We start from the raw sequence: 11,902 nt of genomic DNA on the forward strand, positions 1-11,902 counted from the left end.
GAAGAGCTGCAAGCAGACCACCTGCCTCAGGTCTCAGCCCAGAAGCAGCCCTTTGTAAAAGAGCGGGCCTTTAGGTTAATGCAACTAATTTCATAAATTTAAAGTGTGAGTCTGAGGGGCAGAGGCCTGCTGGCATATTCTCTGGGGTTGGAGGCTGATGGGCACCAATTTCCTGCTCTCCCTTAGTCTTGGGAAAGATGGCAGGCGCCATCTTCTTCTCCCCACTTTCCTTACTTTTCTTCTACTTCCTCTTTTCCTTTCTTTTTCCTTTATTTCTTTTTTTTTTTTTTTCACATAAGGAAGCATTTATTTGAGGTTTAACATGAAATCATACAAATAAAATTTGTATAAACACAAATCCACATTGAATCATAACACAGATAGCAAAAGACAAAAGTAAAAACCAAAGAAAACTAATTGGCGGCTATATACAGTTGGACACGGTTGTGTCTTATACACTAAAAAGTCTTTTACAAAATAATCATCTTAGAGCAAGAGAAGACCAATCAATCTTCAATGTCGTCCTGCCAGATGTGTTACTTTAGCAATCTCCTCCTGTGTTCTCCAATGCCCTCCTTTAGTATGGCTGGTAATTGTTTTGGTGATTGCCTCCCCCTCGAGACGCCTTGCCGTAAGTGCTCTGTTGGCCACTGTAGTCTGCATATCCCTGAACATATCCATAGTTCCCATAGTTATACCCAGTATAATCATAGCCGCCATAGCCACTATAGTTTTGATCACCACCATAGGCACTATTGTAATTTCCATATCCTTGATCATAATAGTTATTAAATCCTTGGTTCCAGTTTTGGCCCTGACCTCGGCCTCGACCCCTAGTACCACCTCTTCCGCCAGCTGAAGCACCTCTTCCTCCCTTTTGTTGTTGCTGTTGCTGCCTATATACCTCTTTGGGTTGGGCAACTTTGATTTCACACTTCCCAGAACCAATTTGATGATATCTGCTTTCTAACAATTTCTTTACTGGCTCCTCATCTGTGTATGTGATAAAACAAAAACCTCTTCTTTCATTTGTTTTTGTATCCATGGGAAGTTCAATATTTTCAATCTCTCCAAAGGCTCCAAAGTATTCTTTAATCTGTTCTTCAGAAGTATCTGGGCTCAAGCCACCAACAAAAACCTTTTTGGGGAGTTCCTTCCCTTTTAAAGCTTTGGCCCTTTTGGGATCTATCAATTTGCCATCCAGTTTGTGTTCCTTCAGTTCCAAAACCTTATCCACACTAGCTGCATCTTTGAAAAGCACAAATCCAAATCCTCTTGATCGTCCAGTGACGGGATCTGTTTTAATTGTGCAGTCTACAACTTCCCCAAATCGCGACAAATACTCAGTCAGATCTTTCTTGCTCGTATCCCAGCTCAAACCTCCAATGAACATTTTACCGTCATCCTGCTGATTCTTGCTCGCGTTGATCTTGGATCCCTCTGCGAACTCCTCCGTGTTGTTGTACTCGTTCACGTCCTCCATGGCGGCGGCGCTGTCAGCCGGCGGGTGCTGGCGCGCAGTTCGAGTAGCGGCGGCGGCGGCGGCGGCCTCTTTTTCCTTTATTTCAGCCAATACTTTCTTTGACCTTCCACTCTGCCTCACTCCAGATGATGAATGCTATCTTCATGCCCTCACTCTGCTGTGCTCTGGAGAACTTCTACCTCAGTTTTTATGTCTGATGACTTTGTTTTTACAGCTTCTACCCAGGGAATACCCCTTAATCTCCTGGCTCTGGAAGCTGGCAGTGTAGTGGGCATTTAGGTACCGAGGTCCCATGAAACTATAAAAATGGAGACACTTCTTGAGAGATAACCACTCCCAAGACACTGCACACCACTGGTCTTTCTGAGAAAAAGACCTATTTGCTTGTCCAGGAGGATTTGTCAGAGGGACAGGTTTCTGGTTCAGCAAACATATAGAAACTGATGGCAAAGCTTTCAGGGAACAGATGCTATTGGACATATTCTTTGTGTCCGCCCTCTGCCTTGTTCCTGCTTGCTGGTATCTTGCAGAAAGGTGCCCTGATTTTTGTGGCTGTTACTGGCAGACCTTTACATTCCCTGGCTCTGGTGACCAGCAGACCTTATACTTTTGGGTCCTACAGGCCTATACCCAATAGAGAAAAAGTTCTTAAATAGCTACCACCTCCAGGGCACAGCAAGAAGAAACAGACACAAGAGTTTAATCTTTCTGTAAAAGAGGCTTATTAGCTAATCACCACAGATGCAGCCTAAGGAGCAGGCTTCTAATTAAACACACATCTAAGGGCTCACTATAAACCTTTCCTGAAATTTAAGAGTACTATTTTCACGTTCTCTCTCTGCTGATCTCCAGAGCACCAGCATCTCTCAGAGTGGGGCCCTTAAACATGTTTGGGGCCCTATTTTTTAAATGTCTGGTGTCCTTTTTTTACAGTTGCTGCTCAGGGTCTAGCCCATGCTCAACTGTCTCTGGGGGCCAGGGGGCTTGTAGTTCTGGATCCCACATTGAAAAGACAGCTTTGGCAGGTGATGTCCCCAGGTATTCCACAAACAGTAGACTGAAACACATTTCTAGTCTTTCTGTGCAAGAGGCCTACTTGCTAGTTTAGAGCTTTGCCAGTAGGAGCAAGCTTAAAGTTTGGGACACAGGTAGAAGCTTTGGAGGGGCCTTCAGGGAACAAAGGCTGGGAGATGCCATCTTTGTGCTCTCACACTCCTTGACTCCCCCTACCCAGTGTTTTCCAAAATGAGTTTGAACACAGGTCTGGAGTCCTGACTTCTGCAACAACTGATAACGAGACACCTCCAGGTCACCTGGCTCTGGTGTAAAAGATAACCAAAAGGTAGGGCAGGGTTGAACGGTAAGGTTCATCTCCTACACAAAGCAACTCTTCAAGACTGGGAGAGGTGGCTTTTTCCTGTCATGTATAGAAACCAACACAAGGAGTAAAGCAAAATAAAGAAACAAAAAAATTTATTCCAAACAACAACAGAAATAAACCTCAGGGGAAAAAAAGTCTTAATGAAACAGATAAATAATTTACCTGAAAAGAAGTTTAGTAATAGTCATAAAGATGTTCTCCAAACTTGGGAGAAAAATAGATGAACACAATAAGAACTTCAAAAGAGGAAAGTATATAGTGAAGTAAAGGTAGGTTTATAGTTGTTCATATGGTAACAATACAATAATCCTATATATTAAAAGGCTAATATGCAAATCGACCAAATGGCTGAATGATTGGTCACTATGATGTACACTGACCACCAGGGGGCAGATGCTCAATGCAGGAGCTGTCCCCTGGTGGTCAGTGCACTCCACAGGGGAAGTGCCACTCAGCCAGAAGCTGGGCTCATGGCTGGCCAGTGCAGCACAGTGGTGGGAACCTCTCCTGCCACTGCAGCAGTGCTGAGGACTCTCGGGGGATGTCTGACTGCAGCAGGAATGGGCCTAAGCTGGCAGGTGGACATTCCTTGAGGGTTCCCAGACTGTGAAAGGGTGCAGGCAAGGCTGAGGGACTCCCCTTCCAAGTGTACGAATGTTGTGCATCAGGCCTCTAGTTAATAAATAACCATATGAGAATAAACTGGGCTTTGTGTACTCACAATTGTAAACCTACTTTTGACAAAACAGAAGTCACAGAACTGAAAAATACAACTGAATTGGAAATTGAAGGACAGGGGTTAACAGCAGACTAAATGAAACAAAAAATGAATCAGTGAATTCAAAGAAAGGGCAGTTGGGGGTAACTGGGCCTGCAGGGGAGGGTGGGCAGTTGAGGGGACCAGGTTGGCAGGGGTGGCCAGTTGGGGTGACCAGGCCTAAAGAGAAGGGCAGTTGGGGGGACCAGGCTTGTAGGGGAGAGCAGTTGGGGACCACAGGGCAGGCAGGGAAGGGAAGTTAGGGGCGACCAGGCTGGGAGGGGAGGGCAGTTGGGGGTTACTGGCCCAGCAGGGGAGGGAAGTTGGAGGCAACCAACTATAGTAATTAAAATGGTATGGTTTTATTATAAAAACAGACATATGGGTGATTGGAATAGTATAAAGAGCCTATAAATAAATTTGCAATTATTTGGCCAATTAATTTATGACAAAGGAGCCAAGAATATATATTGGGGAAAGAACAGTCCTTTAAATAAAAGATTGTTGGGAAAACTGAACAGTCACATGCAAAATAATGAAACTTTATCACTAACTTACACCATACAAAATTTTAACTCAAAGTGAATTTAAAATTTCTGGAAATATATCTTAAAAAACCTAAAATACTATTTTGAAAGACTATATGCATCCTATGTTCATTGCAGCATTATTTACAATAGCCAAGATCTGGAAACAGCCCATGTGCCCATTTGTAGATGAGTGGATAAAAAAGTTGTGTACATTTATACTGGAATATTATGTGGCTATATAAAGAAGGAAATCTTACCTTTTGTGACAGCATGGATGAACCAGAAGATTATTATGCTAAGTGAAATAAACCAATCAGAGAAAGACAAATACCATATGATCTCACTTATATGTGGAATCTGATAATAAAATAAACTGATTTAAAAAATGTAAATTTAAGCATGAATACATGGAACAAGACAGAGGAGAGGGAGTTTGGAGGACTGGATACAAGAGGAGAAGGGATTAAGCAAAAATCATATACATAACACATAAGCAGAGACAACAGGGTGGTGACAGCCAGAGAGAAAGGCGGGTGGAGAGAGGTGGAGCTAGGCAAAGCGGGGGTGAAGTGTGGTTGGAGGTGGTGAGTGCACAATGCAGTGTGTAGATGATATTCTATTGAGTTGTACAATTGAAACATGTATGGTTTTTGTAAACCAATGTCATCCAAAGCAATTCAATAAAAATATGTATATATACTTTATTTTTTTAAATATATTTTATTGATTTTTACAAAGAGGAAGGGAGAGGTACAGAGAGTTAGAAACATCAATGAGAGAGAAACATGGATCAGCTGCCTCCCACACATTCCCTACTGGGGATGTGCCCACAACCAAGGTATATGCCCTTGACCAGAATCAAACCTGGGACCCTTCAGTTCGCAGGCCAACTCTCTATCCACTGAGCCAAACCAGGTAGGGCTATATATATACTTTAATGTAAGATATAAACCATAAAACTCATAGAAGAAAACAGGCAGTTAACTCCTTGACATCAGTCTTGCTGAAAATTTTCTAGATTTGACACCAAAAGAAGAATCAACAAAATTAAAAGTCATAAAGTGGGATTACATCAAACTCAAAAGCTTCTGCACAACAAAGAAAACCATAAAGACAATGTAAAAGCAATCTACTGAATGAAAGAAAATATTTGTAAATTATAAATAATGTATAATTTCCAGTTATAAAATAAAATGTCTTGGGGATGATAAAGGGTTAATATCCAAAATATATGAAGAAGTCAATTTAGAAAACAAACAGACAATCCAATTAAAAACTGGGCAGGTGATCTGAATAGAATTTTTCAAGAAGACATGCAGAAGGCCAGCTGAAACATTAAAAGATGCTCAGCATCACATATCATCAGAAAAATGTAAATCACAACTATAAAGAGATACCACCTGAAACCTGTTAAACTGACTATTATAAAAAAGACAAATAATATAATAAGTGTTGACAGGGATGTGAAGAAATGTAACCCTCATGCCCTGTCTTGGGAATATAAATTGGCCTAGCCACAAAAAAAAAAGAAAAAAAAGAATGGGGTTCCTAAAATAAATAAATAAGTAAATAAATAAATTTAAAATAGAACTACCATATGATTCAGCAATTTTACTTCTGGGCATTTATCTGAAGAAAATAAAAACCATAACTTGACAAAGTATATGTTCATTGAGGCATTGTTTACAAAAAAAACAAGTGAAAGAACTAACTTAGTCATATTACTCAGGTCTAGAAAGAATGTCTTGATATTTGCAACAACATGAATGGAACTCATAGGACATTATGCTAAGTGAAATAAATCAGAGAGAGGACAAATACCACATGATCTCACTTATACATGGAATCTAAAATAGAAAAACCTAACAAAACCCCAAAACAAAGAAAAAAAAGTGATAAATTCTGAAAACAGATGGTGCTTGCCAGAGGTAGGTGGGGTGGGGATGGGCAAAATTGGTGATGGAAGTCAAGAGTCACAAACTTCCAGTTATAAGATAAAATGTCTTGAGGATATAAAGTACAACATGGTTACCATCCTATCTAATAAAAGAGTAATATGCAAATTGACCATCACTCCAACTCATAAAATGGCTCTCCCCATGTGGTAAAAGATGGCCACCACAAGATGGCCAGCAGGGGAGGGCAGTTGGGAGAGAACAGGCCTTCAAGGGAGGGAAGTTGTGGGTGATCAGGCCTACAGGGAAGGGCAGTTAGGGGGGACCCAGGCCTGCAGTGGAGAGCAGTGCGGGGGGACCAGGCCCCTGCATTGGAGGGCAGTTGGAGGGGACTAGGCTGGCAGGCAAGGGCAGTTAAGGGCAATCAGGCTGGGAGGGGAGCAGTTAGGCATCAATCAGGCTGGCAGGGGAGTGGTAAGGGGGTGATCAGGCTGTCAAGCAGAAGAGGTTAGGGGCAATTAGGAAGTCAGGCAAGTGAGCAGTTGGGATCCAACAGTCCTGGATTGTGAGAGGGATGTCCGACTGCCCATGTAGGCCTGATCCTATGGGCAGTTGGACATCCCTCAAGGGTCCCATATTGGAGAGGGTTCAGGCTGGGCTGAAGGACACACTGTCCCATGCATGAATTTCGTATACTGGGCCTCTAGTATTTAATAATATTGTGTTGTAAAATTCAATATTGTAAGAGTAAATCTTAAAAGTTGTCATCACAAGAAAAAAATATTAAAAGTGGTGTATGGTGATGGATATTAATTAGACTTCTTGAGGTGATCATTTCACAACATATAAAAATATCAAAACCATTATGCTATACACCTAAAACTAATATAGTGCTGCATGTCAATTATACCTGAACAAAAAAATAAAGGTGTGTCATTTTAAGGTAAACAATTCTTCAAGTTAAAGTTGTGTAAGATAATAAATCTGAGCTATGGTATTTCAGCAGCCATAGGAAATTGGTACAATACTGTATGTCTATAATAATAATAAAAGGGTAATATGCTAATTAATCTGGATGTCTTCTGGACATTCTTCCAGATGTCCTTCCTGACAAAGCTGGTGCCAGAGGGAAGCCAGCCCGGGTCCTGTGTGCTTGCCAGCAGCTGTAGGAGGAAAGCCTGGATCCCAGGTGCCAGAGGGAAGCTGGTGCCGGCAGCCAGTGCAAGGAAGGCCTACTCTTATACAAATTTTTGTGCATTGGGCCTCTAATTAAATTCATAATAATAAAAAGAAATCATTGAAATCCAACATTAAAATATGATTTAATAAACAGTTAGCATATTCTACCATCTCTATACCCTCTCCTAATTTTCATAGGTCTTGGCATACATTTCTTGGTGCTCCTTACTTATGCCGGCTGCCTTCTTCTGATTCCAGATTACTTAGATTTGTAGTCACAGCCTTCTGCTTCCAGCTACATTCAGGACAGAAGCATCAATACTAATGCTTATTACAGCTTAGCCTCAAGCTAGTAAAAATAAGAGGTTGTTACTGAGGTTTTAGGCACACCACCACTGTCTTTCTCTTGGACAGGAAACACTAATGTTGCTTACATTGTTCTTCTGCCTAGTTTTGTATTTTTACTTGTATAAATTTTAAAATATTTAAAAAATATATATTTTATTGATTTTGTACAGAGAGGAAGGGAGAGAGATAGAGAGTTAGAAACATCGATGAGAGAGAGTCATCGATCAGCTGCCTCTTGCACACCTCCTACTGGGGATATGCCCGCAACCAAGGTACATGCCCTTGACTGGAATCGAACCCGGGACCCTTCAGTCTCCAAGCCGACGCTCTATCCATTGAGCCAAACCGGTTTTGGCTTAAAATAATTTTGATATGGCAAAAAAAAAAAATTTTTTTAAAGATCAGAAAGACCCTGTATCTGAGATGCTTGATACATTGCCAAATCTGTAATTGCAGATTTTGTTTATGGTGTTCCTTTGACACAGGGTAACACAGCTATATAAAAACTCATTGACTTTAGGATGACAATTCTGTTTAGATTAATTGACTAGCGATATTAATATTTACTTCTCTATCACTGTTGAAATGTGAACTATATTGTATAAAATCCATTAAATACGAAAGCACACTTTGCAAAGTGCGTTATGTTGATTTACTTCTAACACGCAGCTCATCTGGTTGCACAATGGCAGGAAATCTGCATGTTATAAAGGGCAAATGATTTTATTTGAGCATCAGGAACATAACTAGTGGCACTTGACTTTGGAATCATTTATCCTTGTAGTGCAATGACCAAAACTCTCCCACTCATGAAAGCTGACCACTTTCAGAGAATTTGCTAGTTCTCTGAGGTTGCCTCATCTGGAGAAGGCTACCAGTACCTGTTTCCCCACCAGAGTGAAAAGGAGAGCAATGTGCTCCCATGTGTCTACATCAATTCCTCATTTTGAATTAGGTGCCCCAGAGCAGAAAGGTTTGTTCTGTAGGAAACCCTGGAACGAATTGCTTTTGGCTCTTAGCAACAGTCCCTCAAAGCCAAGCTTAAGGGACATCTCTAAGGTGCCTGCCACCTGTTCAGGTCTTTGGAAAATCAAATGTTCTTTGATTGAATTAGACACCATCAACCAGTCACTTTCACTCCACTGTTATACCTTTCACTTTTATCAAAGGCAGCCACAAAGATGGCTATACAAGTCTAATTTCTGCTCTTTCCACACAATTTGGATGCTATTGCCCACTGCAGCGCACATTGTCCTCTATAAAATGTTTAAGGTGATAAGTCTCTCTCAGAATTTAGGACCAGGAACATTTCTTGAGAACTTGCTTTCTTTTTTCAATAACAAGAATGATGTATTCTCTATATTTTCTTCTGCATGCCTTATCACACCGCTGTCACTCGTCTCTTGACCAGTCAGGATGCTGAGAATCAGAAGAGATGCTCATTCACACAATTCAACATAGAGATCTGTAATTGGCTATTTGCATTTATCCTTTATTTATTTATGTTTGTCTCCAGTTTAACAAAAGGAAAGTGATCCATAAATTAGTACATTATTATTATTTTTTTTAATTTGGGAAGTTACTAAAGGCTAAGTAAGATGGAGAAGTTAAAATCTTTGGAATGACATTCTAGACTTAGATAAGGAAGGCTATCTACACAAAATCAACATAAGAGTATTCTGTAAAAAATATATTATTTTCTGGTTTGGTGGCAGGAGTTAAATGAATAAAACTTAGTTAAATGTAACCCTTAATTCATCCAACAATAAATATCAGGGCTCTACTATATGTATGGCACATTTCTTGCCCCTAAGAAATTTTTTTTGTCATGAACCTGAACAGGCAATTTAGAATAAATACATCAAGCACTTGTGATTTGAATGTAGGGTGGGCTTGAAGAGGAAGAGCGGGTAAAATAAAGACCCAAAGGAAGACAACAAAGGAAGGTGTTCAGAGGAAGAGGGAAGGGAAGAAGGCTCCAAGATCAAGACAAAGAATTGTCAAGGACACTATACCCCAACAGAACTCAAACATGTTAAAGCACATGTGTCAAACACAAGGCCCGAGGGCCAAATCCTTCCCGCCAGGCCTTGCAATGTGGCCCGCACCGCGCTGTCATCACTGCACTCCGCTGCGTTTCCATCACAATGACAGTTTATGACTGTTCAGTAAACCATTCGGCTCGCGATTTAGGCTGGATTTTAGATTTTGGCCCCTTCTCTGATTGAGTTCGACACCCCTATGTTAAACAGTGAGTTAGCCAGCACCTCCCCGGAGACATCGAGGTTAATCTACCCTTCAGGAGCTATGGCTACCACCTAGTGTTAATAGTAATTACCTCATTAATGGTGATTGCATTATTCAGACAGTAAAAGTGCACTCACCTTTAATCTACAGTGGTTACAAAACATTCTTTAGAGTATGTTCCCAATGTGGTGTGTTTGCAGGTATGTATACATCTACAAGTATGACTTTAAAATAGTGATTTGTAGAGGACAAAATCTTATTTCTGTTTCACATAAAGCTCTGGACACCATCAGCCCAGGGCTGCTGTGGCTTTCCCAGGCTCAGGGACCTACGCTCTCTGCCAAGTGGCCTCCGTTCTCCATATTCAATCATGGTAGGATGGCGAGCTGGTCCAGGATCTGAAAGAGAAACAAAGGTACACCTTTTTGTTTTAAAAGGTTGCTATGGTTTGAGGCTGAAAAAATAGTCTTTACTCAAGATCACCAGGAGACTTAATTTTTAAAAAAGTTAATATTTAAAAAGGGGACAACAGATTCTAACAGATCGCTCACAGTTTTTGATACAATGTTCATAGGTTTAGCTATATCTGTCTCTAGAAAATAAGGCTTACAGATGTGTCGGTCTATCTGTATAGAAAATGTAAATCACAAGATATAAAAATAAATTGTCTCAAAGTTGTTGATTTTCCCACATTGTACACAAATGTCTTTATTAGCTTGATTGTGAAGCCCATGAAATCACCTTAATACAATTTGTATAACACAGCAAGCCACATTCTTTATCAGCTGTTTGAGAAGTAACAACAGAGATACATTGCAACAGCAAACTGAAGATTTAACTTACCTGGAGCATAAATGATTAAAGTTAAGAAGCATGGATGTCTATTAACCCTCCACATAATCACCTCATTTTCCAAGGTATTTCGCAAGTGTATGGTTTCCTTCCTATCCCGCATATGATATCTATGGAAATGTGTGAAAATAAATAGCTCATCTTCTCGGTAGATGGAATGATATCTCTCAAAGGTGGTGTGGCAATTACCCAAGGAACCCAGGTAAATTTTTTTAAGTTTGGCTTTTATAGTTTTAATAAAAATATGTTTTGGACCTAAATTACTGAATAATTGTATATGTGTTTATTTCTTTTTAAAGTGGAACTATCACAATACAACAAAATCTATGTAAAATTCAGGGAAACAGAAACCCAATGATTACATATGGTGGCATTGTTTGTAAGAGTCAAATTAAAAAAAGGAGCCAATTTTAAATTTTCTATACAGATTTGATTAAAAGGCAAATTTTTACTGTTGCTTCTGGTAAAGTAAATTTCTTATTACTTCACCCCTAAAATTTTTACTAATCTTGGTCATTTCATTTTTCTATGAAAGAATACAATTCCTTTTTTATAGCAGTCGCCCCTGGTGGGAAGGGGTGGGTAGTATATATAAAGGGTGTTTCACTTTTGGAGCCTTTTCTCTTTAATATCCTGAATGTCTAACCATAGACTTAATCTTTTAAAAACTTGCACATGCACCCTAGCCAGTTTGGATCCATGCACAGAGCATTGGCCTGCAGACCAAAGGTTCCAGGGTTTGATTCCAGTCAGGGGTCGGGACCTTGGATGCAGGCTCCTCCCCAGCCCAGGGCTCCTGCAGGAGGCAATCAATTGATGTTTCTCTCTGTCTTTCTCTCTCTCTCTTCCACACTCCTTAAAAATCAATGGAAAAATATTCTCAGGTGAGGATTAATAACAAAAATATAAAAACTTGCATATGCAAGCAATCTGTCACAAAAGGCCTGTGGTCTTGACACCATATCAGCATCATGACCAAACAAGCAAGCAGCAGCTCTCTTGACTGGCAGGACACAGCAAGAAGGGGTGGGGTTTGAGCTATGAGCGCCTGTGGATGGGCGGGGCAGCAGCTGAGACAAGCAGAAGCCAGCTACTTGCTCAAGATTTGGTGTGCACTGGGCCTCTAGTTAGATTATATTAAAAAACAAAAAAGCTTCTGCAAAGCAATAGAAGTCATCAGTGAAAATGAAAAGGCAAACTGTTGAATGGGAGAAAATATTTACAAATCAC

At 40.3% G+C, this 11,902-nt stretch overlaps 1 protein-coding gene across 1 annotated transcript; it reads right to left on the bottom strand.

The window, feature by feature from the left end:
- Positions 1 to 276: 276 nt before the first annotated feature.
- Positions 277 to 1,551, bottom strand: LOC118723741 (heterogeneous nuclear ribonucleoprotein D-like). The gene has a single exon (XM_036446384.1). The coding sequence runs from the start codon at positions 1,481 to 1,483 to the stop codon at positions 578 to 580; it is 906 nt and encodes a 301-aa protein (XP_036302277.1). The 5' UTR covers positions 1,484 to 1,551; the 3' UTR covers positions 277 to 577.
- Positions 1,552 to 11,902: the final 10,351 nt, after the last annotated feature.

The sequence above is a fragment of the Pipistrellus kuhlii genome, unplaced genomic scaffold, assembly GCF_014108245.1.
Source record: "Pipistrellus kuhlii isolate mPipKuh1 unplaced genomic scaffold, mPipKuh1.p scaffold_m20_p_2, whole genome shotgun sequence".
NCBI classification, from domain to species: domain Eukaryota; kingdom Metazoa; phylum Chordata; class Mammalia; order Chiroptera; family Vespertilionidae; genus Pipistrellus; species Pipistrellus kuhlii.